Source organism: Miniopterus schreibersii (genome assembly GCF_964146895.1).
Source record: "Miniopterus schreibersii genome assembly, chromosome: 2".
In the NCBI taxonomy this organism is placed as follows: domain Eukaryota; kingdom Metazoa; phylum Chordata; class Mammalia; order Chiroptera; family Miniopteridae; genus Miniopterus; species Miniopterus schreibersii.
In genome coordinates, this window is record NC_138102.1 from 159,261,967 (window position 1) to 159,277,213 (window position 15,247).

At 36.8% G+C, this 15,247-nt stretch overlaps 1 protein-coding gene across 1 annotated transcript in view; it reads left to right on the forward strand.

Moving 5' to 3' along the window:
• SLCO1A2 (solute carrier organic anion transporter family member 1A2) overlaps positions 1-15,247 on the forward strand; it is a 96,971-nt gene that overhangs the window by 38,037 nt on the left and 43,687 nt on the right. Inside the window, exons 4-5 of the mRNA XM_081127859.1 lie at positions 11,932-12,108; positions 12,459-12,572. Of these exons, the coding sequence (XP_080983985.1) occupies positions 12,516-12,572 (57 nt within the window). The 5' untranslated portion in view covers positions 11,932-12,108; positions 12,459-12,515. The remainder of the gene's footprint in view (positions 1-11,931; positions 12,109-12,458; positions 12,573-15,247) is intronic.

Genomic DNA, 15,247 nt, shown 5'->3' on the forward strand with positions numbered 1-15,247 from the left:
CTGAAAGCGTGCCAGCTTGTTTCCCGGTCAGGGCACATGCCTGGGTTGCAGGCTCCATGCCCCATGGGGGGTGTGCATGAGGCAGCTGGTGGATGTTGTGCTCTCGCCTTCCCCCTTCTTATCTTTCTAAAAATTAATGAAAAAAAATCTAAAAAGCAAAAGAGGATTTCAATTCATATTTTAACACACTATCCTAATATCAGTAAGGAAGCGGCCTTAAAAATTACTCAGCTAACTTGCGATAATACTTCAACTACTTGGAATACTGATGCTAATTCTATACAGTCTCAAGTCAAAGTCAAAATTGATAAGTAACCTACCAACTTAAGATGCAGAGAACTAGTTTGAATACTTCAAAAGTATTTTTAAAAATTTTTATTCAGCTTCTTCTAATGTTAGGCAGTAAGCCTCACTTATTCACATCATTTTGGGGTGCAGGCCAGACTTTTGCATATATTAGGCATATAATAAGTGTTTGTTAAACAAATCTGATACATAAAAGAAGGGTGCGGAGACGAATGCACTCAAATAAAAAAAGCATTATTTGTCCTTTATAAATAAAAGTGCCAGCATTGAGACCCCAAGATAGCAAATTGGACTAAGGTGTTGGCAGAGGAGATGAAAAAACTGAACTGATTCAAGGACTACTTAGGCGGGAGAACAGACAGGGTGAAGTAAACAAGAGCACTCATTAAGCTTTTTGATGACTTTCTCCACCTTGGGTGTCAGATCTCTAAACTAAGGGATGTGCTTGGTATTTTTATCCTCCTCGTTTGCACTGGTCTGAGTGTCATGAAGGCAAAATAAGATGTGGAGGCAGCTCCCTAGTATCAAATACAAGAGATGAGGCAAAGCCCATTCTTTAGATTTCATCATATTTTCTGATTTCTGGCTTTGTCAGAGGGAGAATCAGATCACCGAAGATTTAGATGTAGATAAAACAGACCCGTAGAGATCAGTTTATATCACAACTCAACTGGCCATGTTTTCATCAGCCCCAAGTATATATAATTTCCTCCTGACCAGAAGAAATGTGATGAACAGGTTTTTTTTGGGAAAACTTCTGTTTACTACCATCTGACATATTCATATTGGTTAGACTTTAATATACTTAAGAAAGAAAAGAGCTAATAATGCCTTTTTATATGTTACTCAAGCATGTAGTTTTTATATAATTTCCACATTCATATTTTTCTATTGTTAAAACTATAATTGAGAAATTCTACATGATGGCCGGGTAGCTCAGTTGGTTAGAGCGCTGTCCTGATACATCAAGGTTGCGGGTTCCATCCCTGGTCAGGGCACATAGCGGAATCAACCAACGAATGCACAGATAAGTGGAACTACAAAATCAATGTTTTTATCTTTCTCTAAAATCAATCAAAAGTTAATAAGTTTTATGACAGCTTATTTAATTCCTTCATCCTGAACTCCAAGAGAATGTGTGATTCACACTGACCTGTAGGAATATTTTGAACTTAGAAAATTTGCTCAGCAGTGCATGATTTAAAAGTGATATTTAATTTATTAATTAATTTGTAGAAAAGATATAGTTCACTTATTCAATGGGCATATATTAATTATGTATTAACAGGACAACACTTTTCTAGGTGCTCTAGAGATTTTTTTAAGGCATACGTAGAAAATGACTATTTGTGTTTAGTTAGAAGCCTAGTATCCAGACTCTACAGCCTATAGCTGGCACACAGCTGAACTGTAACAGGGCTATAAACAGGAAAATACTTGTTTTAATGTTTTTTAGGTTATTATGCAGCATTATTACACTAAAGCCTCATTAAATCCAGAAATTGGTAATGGAAATAGTGTTCTTTAACAAAAACATAAAATATATACATCACTGGTTTGGGAATCATATGGCAAGAAGCTATAATATGAACTGGAAAATGGTGCCTCATGTTAGATGGTGGTAAACTATTTGGTCAGTTTGTCTGCAATAACCTGAGGAGGGGGAAGCCAATGGACTGTGGCGTTGGCATGGCTTTGAGGCAGAAATGGTTGTTGCTAACTGCAATTGACAAGGAACTACAAAAAAGAGACGTGCCCAGAAAATGGCTTATTTCTAGGCAGAATTGAGGCATTATAGAGATCCCAGAAACCAGCAATTGCAAAATAAAATTGTTTCTCACCACATTAAAGATGTCTTGGCCATGAAGGCACATCCCCAAGGCAAAGACCATATCTAAGATCTGTTCTTTAGTGACAGCTGCAGAGCAAAGATTAGATCTTGATAAAGATTTCTGGAAGGATGAAAATCATGCCAAGTAGATTCTTTCATTTAGACAAAATGGCTTTTACATAGATCACAGTTCCACAGAGGTTGGATATACTGAAATGTCTAAAAAGTTTGAAGTGGGGACGTAACATTATCTGACCTGGTCTTAGAGAAATATTCTAAAGCCATCACCTCTAATGGTTCTGTTGACAGACTGGGCTCAAATGTGAAGTTTTTGCTTGTCTTTCACCAGCTTGTAAGCAAGGAACAATTAATTGAGACCCACCCAGTACCTATAAGGCCTACTCAGCTTATTGTTTCAGGGATGGGAAGCACAAATTCTACAGGAGAGTCACTAGGTGTGATGGTAATTGAGACCAGTCCTGCCTCCACCCCTTGCTTCACAGACCATTTTTCTTATTTATTGTGACACAGAACTATATAATGGTCATTAAGGTATACTGTGTTTGGATATTGGTGCCTTATCTTTGTAGGATGTCATCTCCAAATTGGCTCCTCAGCTGTGCCTTTGAAAGGTCATTTCATTACTCTATCAGGTTGGTAGCTTCTGGATAGTCCAATATTTGATAGGACCAGTAGATCTCATAATATTGTGTCTATTATTGACCCTTTTTAACATAAAGTAGGTCCTTTGGCCCAGTGTAATGTTTTGCAGGATCCTATGTTGGTAGACCAGACATTCCATAAGCACTTATAACCTGGTTCAAATTGAGGCTCTGTGAGCAGGAAAGTAGTTTGCACAGGTAGAATATGTGCCATTTCCAGTACAGAGGAATCAATACCCCTTTCATGATGTCAGGGTTTCAATGTGATCAGTTTGCCACCACGAGACTGATTGGTTTTCTCAAGTGTACCATAATAAGGGCTTAGAGTTTGTCTCTGTTTCTGGAAAATTAGATATTCATCAGTGACTGATACAAAGTGTCAGAAATTTGGGGGAACAATGCATTCGGAAACTTTTTTGCTTAGCCTGGGTAAATTTCACACCCTTGTGTATAAACTAGTCAAACCTCGACATTGCCCTTCTGAGTATGCTTCCATTTCAGTTGGTTTCACTTGCACCCTTAGATCAACAACCTACATAGCTAGCTGTTTGTTCTGTGGCCTCATCACCTCAAAAAACTCCTCTTTGGATACCTTCCACCAGGAAATGCATCTGAATTTTTTTCTTTAACAATGTTTTATTTGTGTAACTTTCTAACCTTATCAATTAACCACCTTTCCATTTTTATTATATTACTCATAACACGACACTCCCTGTAGTGTCAGTCTGTCACTTCCTTCATTCTTCCTTTACTTGTGTATTTACTTGTGTTTTATAATTTCAATTCTGTACTTATTGGCCTCTTAGAGTCCTTTACTCCCTGAACTCATTGCTCAATCAAAATTGCAATTCCAAATTCTAGGTAAGCACATAAATCTATTTATCTCCCTCTTTTCTCCTTTTATTGAATGTTTTTGGAATAAATCATAAAGATATTGATGACCTGTATAAATTCATAAAATCCAGTCTGACTCAGTCTAGTAATCAATGCTATTCACAAATCTTTTTACTGTTTAATCTCCCCTGTGACTATTTTTAACTTCTTTCATTCTGCTGGGGTGTTCAAGCATGTCCCTGACCAGCTTGTTTTCTGCTGTCATTCCACACACATTCTCTTAACTTCCCCTTACTCCCACATTCCTTCAGATTTCTATCAATTTTGCTCTAACAGAACCCACATCCTTCCTCACACAAAGAGCATCTACATGGACATATAAAGACTTGTACAAATGTGTGTAGCCAATCTCACAAGTAAGTGAGAATTTGTTAAACAGCAAAACCATCCATTGCTGTCTCTGGGAGGGTGTTTAACAGTGGTCAGGAGAATTATAACAGACTCCATGTTTTTGCTGAGTGGAGGAAGAATGTTTGTTTTGGACCCAATCTAGAAGCTAACCTTCTAGCAAAAAGCAAATAAGAAAATACAGATAATTACAAAACAAATACAATATATACAAAAACAACAAAAAACAAGTGTAATAAAAGTTTCCCATTGCTTTAGCTTAGTAGAGCACGCAGAGGCAATCGACTAGAAGACAAAGAATGCTCAGAGCAGATAAACTTGAGCAAACCACAAGGCAACTGCAAATAGAGACACTCATCGCATCCTCCCTAGCTAATCATTAGAGAGGTGGCAAGCTGTGCGATATAAAACTGAAAGTGACAAAGGAACAAACAAGAAAAACAAACAAAAACTCAAAGATGCAGATGAGAGTATGTTCAGTACCGGAAGGAAGAGGGGCTGGGGGAGTGGTAAAGGGCAAAGGGGCCAAGTATTCGATGGTGGAAGATTGACTTTGGGTGGTGGGTACACAATGCAATATATAGATCATAGAAATGTACACTTGAAACTTATATAATCTTATCAACCAATATCACCCCAATAAACTTAATAAAAAAGTTTAGTATTACTTTAAATTAGCAAGCTAAGAGAGGGCCTGAATTTATCGAGAAATACATTCAAAGATAATATGGCATTGTATTAGGAGTCAAATGCATTGGAGAAAAACAAAATCTTCTTGTCTTCTTGATATAAAAACCCATGATAAGAAATTATCTGAAGTTTATAATAGAAAAAAAAAGTTTTCCAAGAGAAAAAAGTAAATGTACAAGAAAAAAGTATTTCAGTACTGATCAGTGTTGGTCATAGTAGGAGATGGTGTCAGATTGAAATTGGGGGTGTCAGTATAAACCTATGTTTAATGTTTTCACATTTACCTATACCTACATCATTTACCTATATTTGTAAATACAGACATATATTTCCTGGGTGTACATATATCTCTACCTCTAGCTTAGTTTCTAAATATTATTTGCCACTAAAGTTACGAAGGTTTTCTTGAAAAGGGGTTAATTTGAGAATTGTATCAGGGAAAGTGAAAAATGAGCCTGAAACATACTCAGGATCCAGAAAGTAAGGAAGCACCCACGCAATATGGGGAGATATCAAAAGGATTCAGGAGCCAATTTTAAGGGGTTTCTACTAGAACATATCAGAAGGCTATAGGAACCAGCTAGAAGGGGCTTCTATTGGAAAATTTGAGCATGAATATAAAGAATGAAGGCAACAGGTTAAAACCCATTGAATAAAGTAAAAACGCACGAGCCCATACTGAAATAAATGACTAAATAAATAGTGAGAGAGAAACAGAAGATCTTATAGTAGACCACCAACCTGTAAATATAACTTGAATGATGGGATGAGAAAATCTTCAGTGGAGGATATAATGAGAATTGAATCAGGTGAGAAACAGGATATATAGTCTCAAGGTATCTCCACAGAAATTACTTATTAATTACAAAGGGAAAAATAATTACTGAAAAAACTGGCACATTCTCTAACCCGGGACGGAGAGTGCAAACTCTGCAGATGGGCAGTGAATGGGCTCCCAGCCTGCCGGCCTGCCGGAGGTCAGGGAGTCCGGGTCGTCTCGCCTGAGTGTCCTGCCTGTCACGCCAGGTTTACAGACCAGCTCCACCCAGCTGGGGCCGCACCCTCCCTCTTGCCTCTTCTTGGGCTGGGAGAGGGGGGCAGGGTGCGGAAAGCTGGCATTTTACACCATGGCTGCCTTTCCAGGAGGAGGGGGAGCCGCTTCTCCTCTGGGGAGAAGGGAAGGAGGGGTACAGAGGGGTTAATAGCTCCCTTCTTGTCATCAGTTGATTTCTAGTGGCCAGGGTCAGGACATTGTGCTTTCCCGCTGCCCAGTTTAATCTTAACAGGAAGGAGGTGTGGAGAGACTAGAATATTGGGACAGACTGACATCATATGTCTCAAGATATCATCGACTGAGGAGGAGGGCATAATATCACTTAAGTGGTATTCCTGTCCAAAGCGTGCAACCAACACCTAGTTATGAAGAAACAGACAAATTCATACTGAGGGCTAGTTCACAAAACAACATACTTATCTCTTAATAAATTTCAAGGTCAAGGGGGGAAAAAGCTAAATAACTCTTCCTGATCAAAATAAACTAAAGAGATATAGTAACTAAATGCAATGTGTGGTGCTGGATTGGATCCTGGTCCATTTAAAGAAAAAATACTATAAGCCATTATTAGAACAATTGATACAATTTCAATAAGAGACCATAGATTAAGTAATAATATTGAACTAAAGTTAAATTCTCAGACTCTGATGATTTTATTATGCTTATACAATAGAATAGCTTTCTTTTAGGAAATACACATAGAAATAATTAGTAATATTATAAGGACCACAGTATCTCCAACTTATTCAAGTTGGACCCATATCCGCAAGTTCTCATCTGAGGATTCGTCCAACTGTATATTTGAAAAGTGTTTGAGCCCGGCTGGGCGTGGCTCAGCAGTTGAGCATCGACCTAGGATCCCGGCGATCGGGGTTCGATTCCCGGTCAGGGCACATGCCCGGGTTGCGGGCTCGATCCCCAGTCGGGGGTGTGCAGGAGGCGGCTGATCAATGACTCTCTCATCATTGATGTTTCTATCTCTCTCTTTCCCTCTCCTTTCCTCTCTCTCAAATCAATTAAGATATATTTAAGAAAAAGAAAAGTGTTTGAAAAAAATGTTACATTGTTGCTGACATGTGCTATGTCCTTAGGCCTAAAATGGTTGGTTCTGAACAGAACATGTACAGATTTTTTTCTTATTATTTCATAAACAATACAGTATAACAGGTATTTATATAGCATTTATATTGTATTAGGTATTATAAGTAATCTGGAGATGATTTAAATTATACAGAAGACTGTGCTTAGTTTATTTGCAAATACTATACCATTTTATATAAAGGATTTGAGAAAACTAGGATTTTGGTATTCTCGATGGGGGGTCCTGGATCCAATCCCCCGTGGATACCAAGGGACAAGGCTGTATATACAAAGAGAATAACAGAGAGAGAGAGAGGCAGGGAGAGAGAGAGAGAGAGAGAGAGAGAGAGAGAGAGAAAGAGAGAGAGAATAATGTAAAATGTAACCAGTTGGTGAGTCTGAGTAAAGAGTACATGGAAATTCTGTATCTGAGTCAGTTAAAAATCAGTTGTTTTGGTGACAAAACCTCACACCTTATTTGGTATCATATAGAGATTGCAGTATCTACCTGTGTAATGTTGAGATCTGGCCAATTATGCAACTAGTAAATCTAACTGAATCCTCTATTACTGAGAATAAAGAGTGTTAAGGATTGAAGGTATGCTACCCAATAATATCCCTCCACTGAATGTTGATTGTGTGTTAGCATCACATTACGTATTTACCATATATTATATTATTGAACTCTAATCCAACTGATTATAGCTGTGTCCGTCCTTTGTTTTTCTGGCCTCACGTGCTTTTTTTCTCTCATCCTTTGATCTTCTCTTTATCCCGAGGGACTGTCTGGGAGAAGTAAACTCCCCAGGCTCCCTTGCCCCCGATTTCCTGTCAGGTTGTCAATGGGAGGTATTGGCATGAGAAGGGGAGGCCAGGGCACTTCTCCCCTCCACTTGCGAGCAGTGCCTTTGTCAATAAGCAGCTGTGTGTCCTGTGGCTCAGCTCCTCTTTCTGACACAGCCTCAGGGGTCACTTCCTGCTGGTATAAATCTCCGGGTTGCCCACCACCTGCCTAATTTGGCTTTTTAATTCTTTGGATACCTTTGTAACTAGTTTCCTAGAATGTTAAATTCTTCTATTGAACTACCTGTCATGGGTTCTATTTTTGCCCTCTTTGTCTATTTTCTTGTCTGATATAAAGATAGAGACTATCTTCCTTGTATGGATAGATAAGTGACTTGTACAAGCGTCACACAATTAGTTTAACAACAGGCTTTCAAACCAGTTGTGCCTCATTTCAAAACCCAAGTACTTAAACTACTGCACTGTATCAAAATGATATTTCCTGAACATCCAAGTAGTTTTCATTAATCACCTCTTCTTATTACTTAGCTCAAATTGTCTGCGTTATGGCACTAACTAGCTATTATTAGCATTTAATTGTCTGTCTCTCCCAATAGCTTGTGAGACCACTTGTGAGCAAGCACATTTGTTATTCATAATTTTATCTCTAGCACCAACTACTGTGCTTGGAATGTAGTAGAGCCTTAATAAATATTTGTGGAATGAATGAATAATAATCACTGCCATTTACAGAGTGACTGTTTTATTCCAGCAGCCATGCTAGAGGTTGGTCTCATGTAAAATTTATAACTCATTCTTTATACTGATCTTGCAAGATAGGCATAAATATTCCAGTACCGTAGATAAGTAAAAAATAATAATAAGGCTCAACGAGTTTAAACAACTCACAACTAAACTAGGACAAAACCCCAAACCCAGGCTGACTGGGCTTCAAGCTGACATTTTTTACTATATCTAGCTGCCTTCCTATATCCGTTAATGTGAATGGACAAATACATACATAAATGGGTTGGGGAGAAAATCTAAACATTTTGGAATTTCAGTTATTTTGGGAGGCGCTTTATAAGCAGATAAAAACTCCTTTCTCTGAGAAAAAGGAATAGTTTAGTATTTACTTGCCATAATTCAGTGAAGGAACATGTTTTTGGATCTAAAATTCTGTGTGAGTAGGCAAAAGGACAAGAAGAATTTTGAGATAAAATTCTGAAGAAACGAATAGTTTAAATTGCTGGTGTGGAAAAGGTTGGCTGCTCCCATAATTACTTCTAGCATTACGTGGCATGGGATGTAACACTGATGATATTCACAGCCAGTTCTCCGAAAGGCTTGGGAAGTCGAGTTTCAGCTTGGCTTTTCCATGTCCCGGTCTATTCCCCGAGTCAGGCAGTAAGTTATCTAAAGTAACAGAGTAGACATATTTATTGCTGGGTTGCTGATGACAGCTTTTGCTTCTGTTTCTGTGTGTTTTACTCTTTGGTTTGCATGGAGAAACCACATGTAAGGTTCTATGGCTCAGTTAAGTTTCTCCTCTAGTTTTGCCTAGAGTGATGCAATCCTGGTATGTCCTCTGAACATAGGAAGTAAAATAATACCTATGTTTATAAGGCTTGTTTGGCAGAATCCAATATCTTATCCTTTGATTTTTGATGGAAATGAATTAATAGAAGAAAAATAATTTGGTAGGCATTATACAAAGGGTCATTGTTGGTTCTACATGTGCTTCATTGGCACATGCTTGCTTAGTTGGGTATTGGTTGAATTATTTCAGCTGGATACTCCCCAGAGGCTGTCCTCTTCCTGCAGAGGGAGGGGCAATTTGAACATTCTGGAAATAATTTTCTTAAGACTGTTGCTGGTATGACTCTCTCTTTTTTTCCCCCAGGGAAAGGATGTCCTCCTAAGTCTTCTTCATGTATGTACAACTAGTTTTGCCATGATAAAGTCTTTATTTTGTTAATTCAGTACTATGATGTAAAATTAAATGTATGCATTTTCCCAGGTGATTTATAGCCTTAAAAATTATGTCTATATACTTAACACTGGGGAAAGAGCACAAACAAGGTAATTTAGTTGTTTTGTAAAAAATTGTATTCCCTTGTGATTGAGACTTGTTGAGGCTGGCAACTAAGGGGTGTCAAAAACCCGAGGGTTGCTGTTCAGTGAGTATAGATTTTTCATTCACCAAAGATGAAAAAGTTCTAGAGACCTGCTATCCAAAAATTTGCATATAGTAAACAGTTCTGTAATCTGCTTTGACTACAATTAAAACAAAACAAAAATAAACCCCAAAGTTGTGACCAGTAGACATAGAAGAAACGCAATGCAGCCACATTTTTGTGAGTGTGTACTAGAGGACTGCTTTCTACCCTTTGAATGCTGAGAAGAAATAAAATGCTTCTCCTCTTAATAAAGCTCTAGCAAGTCATTTTCATTAGCAATGACGATTGATGAGGATTTGTCTGTGACACTGTGGTCCCAGGAGCAAAAATCACCATGTAAACAAGCCTGTGCTAACAAAAGGGGATTGTTCGCATGGCTGGCACTTGCACTTCAGCGAGGACATGAAGAAACAGTGCGTACTTTCCCTGATTTGGAGCCAAAAGGCTCAAAGTGATTGTGACTCTAACTATTAGATTTCATGAGTTTTATTAAATAAATGCAATAGATTTAATTTATTTATTTACTTTTCTCTATTAAAATATAAAGTGTGTCTGAAAAGCTAAAATATTTTCACTGTGTAAGTTGGCAAATCAGGGAATGTTTAGTGTTAATTGAATCTCATTGAATTAATTCCAAGTGCTTAGTTTCAAACACTGCCTCTTATACCAGTCAACACATTTGTTTATAAGACATCTCTCAGGACAGAAGACACCTTTTGAAACAAATCTTTGAGGCGTGGTGATAAAATGTGCTCAAGATGGTACCACTGTGTCATGATACGTAGAAGGAACTACAGAATTCCCCTATGTGGTGATCTCCTGTGTCACTGACTCCACCTTCTGTATCCCCTGGTCAGGTAGGAAAAAATAGGCATTTATAAGAGTCATGCCTTTAGCCACTAAAAAGAGTGAAGACAACTTTGCCATGGGAGAGAAATAAGTTCTCTCCCTCTCATTGTTTGACTGGGTGACTGTATTGGGCTCAGATGTTGGCAAGGAGAGGTAGAAGGAAAACTGAAAGGGGAGTGAGACTGGGTTAATAAAAACGGATGTATTACAAATGAGGGCCAAGGAAGAACAGTTTCCATTCATTTGAAAAATTATCCTATTCTATCTTTTTTTTCAAAACTAGTGTCTTGTACTTGAATTATGGTTAAGGTGACCTGGCATTTTATGGGTAGATTTCAGCATGAGTTCATCTGTGGGGCCATTTAGAATTGCAAAGACTGTTTCTAATAATTTTCATTCATGACTTAAGACTTTTTTCTTCTCTTACATATGAAAACATTTGTATTTGATCATATGCTATTTAGTTCTATTCCAGTGTGTTTTATTTAAAAGTTTTACCTTTCCCAATAAAAATATAGGTTCCTTGGGATCTGAGTTCAGGTACTTTTCACAGAGCCTTACACTTCTCTAATTAGTTTGTATTGTCTATAGGAGAGCTTGTCTGTCTTGTTCATTTCTGAAATCCTGCGCTTAACACTATGACTGGCACACAGTATACTTTCGACATATAGTTGTATCCATGATAGAAAGAGTAAAAATAACTAAGCTCATATGTTGTTCAGTGGCTTTTGCCTTCCTGTATGTAGGGGAGTGAGATACAGCCAATTTACAGAGGTAAAGCAGTACAAGGTTTTTAAAAATTAGTGCATTTAGGATCACTTGTTAAATAGATATTGTTCAGAGGTTTTTAATAAATTTACTCTGGGAATACTGCTAATATATTATTCTCTTAAAGTAGATTTACTAGAATAAATATTGCCATAGTGAAACACTGCTTTTCGTACAAAATATTGTCCTACTTTCAAGACACAAAATAGACAAAACATTGAAAAGAGGTTGGTAAAATTGAATAGAGTTTAAGTAATCTTGTTTTACATATAAAATGTAACACACACACACACACACACACACACATAGATACACATATATCTGTATTTATTACATATGTAGGCATATAGATCTGCACTTACATGTTTTGTCTTTTCCTAAACCTCATATCTTAACTTGCAACTGTAGGATTCTTTTCCAGATCAGAGAATTATTTGTTATTTTTACTTAGGCTAGTCCCCTAATTAAAATTTCATGTCTCCCCAGGTTTCCTTGAATCAGCAGTGCTTCCCTTCTTGAAACTCCAGGGAAGTATTGGAATGCAAAGAACTTGAAGAGGGAGCCTGGCCAAACAGATTTTTGAACTTTGGTAGTCTGGCTGACGCAGATTTTTAGCACAAACACAAATCAAAGTCTGTGTGTTTCTAAAAGCAGCATTTTCATGTAAGTAAAAAAAAGTGCACTTTGCTTCTATTTGTTTTGGTTAAATAAATGAAAAGTTTGGTTTTAACCACATGGTTATTATTTTGCAAGAAGACCATAACAAATAATTCTATCTTTAATCTCACTAAAGAGTAACTAAAGTTATTTGTTGTAACCTTTTTAATGGAAAGTTAACAACTAAATCTTATTTAATGTCATTATTTTCTAGATCCAGATCAAAAGCTTCCCAGGTATTTTTGTAATACAATGGATTCGGATTATGTCGTTCAAATTACGTATTTTCTTTAAAAGAATGACGACTTAGGATTTTGTCAGTAATTTAATATATTTTTGTCTTCTTAAAACAATAGAAGTAAGAAATATCAAGGTTTAATTCATAAGTACTTTGGAACACTCAGAAGAGCAACATGGGAGAAACTGAGAAAATCGAAACCCGTAAGATAAGATGTTTCTCCAAGTTGAAGGTACGGAATTTTGTGTGTGGATGTATGTATATGAACTGTTGTTGTTTTTTTAACTTAGACCTTATAAAGTTGTTCATATGTTCATGAAGTGATCTAATCTTATTGTCCTACTACCTGGTATGGTGATAATTTCTTGTTTTAATGAAGTCTGTTTTGTAACTAAAGGTGTGTCTAAATAGGGTTGGTTTGTTCGAACTTAAATGGAAGACAAGGTCTTTAAAATTTTCAGATATATGTTATGTTACAGCAGGAATTATTTTCCTGGATCAAAGGCCAATTAAAACGCCCACCCTTCAGGGGTTTCTGGGCCAGAGGAGTGTGGGGATCTCCCACGGAAAATGGTTCCTTAGACAGAAATGATTCCTGATCTATATGCAGTGATTATTCCACAATGACCCAGTAAAACAAGTATTTACTTTAAGCTTTGGCAGCATGCCAGTCATTCTCTATAAGAAAACTGTTCATTTTGTTAGCTGTTCCTGATATCTTGACTATTTCACAGCAAATTCTTTTTGCATTTTTGCCTTCAAACAAAATCTGAATTTATTTTAAACCACGGGATCTGGATACTTATCTTGATTCTATAGCTAGTGCCTGCAAATGGTTTCCAAACTAAGATACTGCCACCAGTTTTCTCCCTATTGAGAGTTTATTTTCTTTTTATACGTATGTAGGGAAAAATCTACACATGTACGGGAAAGTGGGGAATTATGATATAGATCCAGAAAACTACTTTTGCCTGAAATGCCACATTCACTATATTTAAAAAATTTCCCTGTAAACTATCTCAACAATCATATCCTTCTTCTAAAATTGAGTGGTTAAAAGTAAGGATCGAGGCCCAGGCTTCCTGGACTCAAATCTGAGTTCAACTGCTTACTTGCTTCAACTCTTAGACAAGTTGTTTAACCTCTTTGTGCTTCAGTTTTCTCACCTGATAAGGGTAATAAAATACACTTATCTCAGAGGATGTTTTCTTTTTACATGCTTGAAATAATGACTATAATATTGTGAAAATTCAATAAATATTAGCTATTATTAATAGCATTTACAGATAAAAGTCAAATCAGGTGTTATTTATAAATGGTCTTTAATTTTTGATAACTTTAGAGTTTGGCAATATTAGACATTGATCTGAATGTTATGGCAATCAGAAGTTTATCAGGTAAAATTGAGAGGCAATTGCTTAATAATCAGATTGTGTGTGTGTATAACAAAAATGTATTTTTCAAACAGTGTGAATAACAAATTATAATCATTTAAAATGTGCTCTGCTTACATTGGCTTGATTATATTAAACCTGAAAGAATCAGTATCATAAGTTTACTTTTATATATTTATTGGATTTATTGGGGGGTGACACTGGTTAACATAATTACATAGGTTTCAGGTGTACAATTCTATAATACATCATCTGTATATTGTACTGTGTGTTCACCACCTAAAGTCTAGTCTCCTTCTGTCACCATTTATCCCTCCTTCACCCTCTTCTACCTACACCCACCCCCCTCTTCCCCTTTGGTAACCACTTTACTGTTGTCTGTGTCTATGAGTTTTTGTTTTTGCTTAATCCCTTCACCTTTTCACCCAGCCCCCTACCTTCTCCCCTCTGACAGCTGTCAGTCTGTTCTCTGTATGAGTCTGCTTCTCCTTTGTTCCTTTGCTTATTTTGTTTGATTCCACATATAAATGAAATCATACGGTATTTGTCTTTCTTTGGCTTATTTTTTTTACTCTGAACTTAAAAAATGTGCTCATTAAGCAAAGTTTATTAGAAAGCATCAATGGACCATTCTCTATCTTTGCTTCATGTTCTGGAGCATTGTTGTTAAGAGCTAGTAGGAGTAACTTTCTAAATATAGAGGTTGTTTTGCACTAGACATGAGTCGGAAGAGACACTGGTTGCTTTCACTCTGTAAATGAAACCCAGTTGTCCAATTGTTTAGGCCCTCATCTAAGTGTTTTAGGAAAAGAGCATTAGGAACATGATTCATCTAGTTTCCTTTCTTAAAATGTTAAATAGCCCTGGCTGGGTAACTCAGCTGGTTGGAGCATCATTGGGATGCACCAATGTTGTGGGTTTGATCCCCGGTCAGGGCACATGCAGGAGTCAACCAATAAATGCATAAATGGGTGGAACAATAAATTCTCTCTCTCTCTCTCTCTCGAATCAATAAATAAAATTTTGTTTTAAAATGTTAAATAAATAAATTACTATACCAAATATAATCTCTATTTTATTTGGTAGAGCTTGTTTTAAATACAAAACCTGAATTTTAAAACCATGTGAAAATTATTTACTGTCAGTAATGTGCTCTGCAAAAATCTGTAGTGTGAAGAGAGACAGAATTTCTACAAATTGGTTTTGCTACAGAAGGGTAAATAACTAGAGATATAGCCATACTATCTTGTTAGCCATATAACAGTTTGAGTCATATTGAGCTTGAAATTTAAATTTCCCAGGTATTTTTCACATAAAATTCTATTCTGACTTCCCCAAACATATTGGTACAGCTAACTCTTGGCTTAGGTATATTTAGTACTATTCCATTTCATCTTACATTCAGCTTCCTTTCAGTTCTGACTAGTTCTTCAGGTTGTTTTGGAATATTTATGCCATTAATTCATTATTTTGTGTTGGGTGTCCTACTATTCATCAGGCCCTTACTAGACAC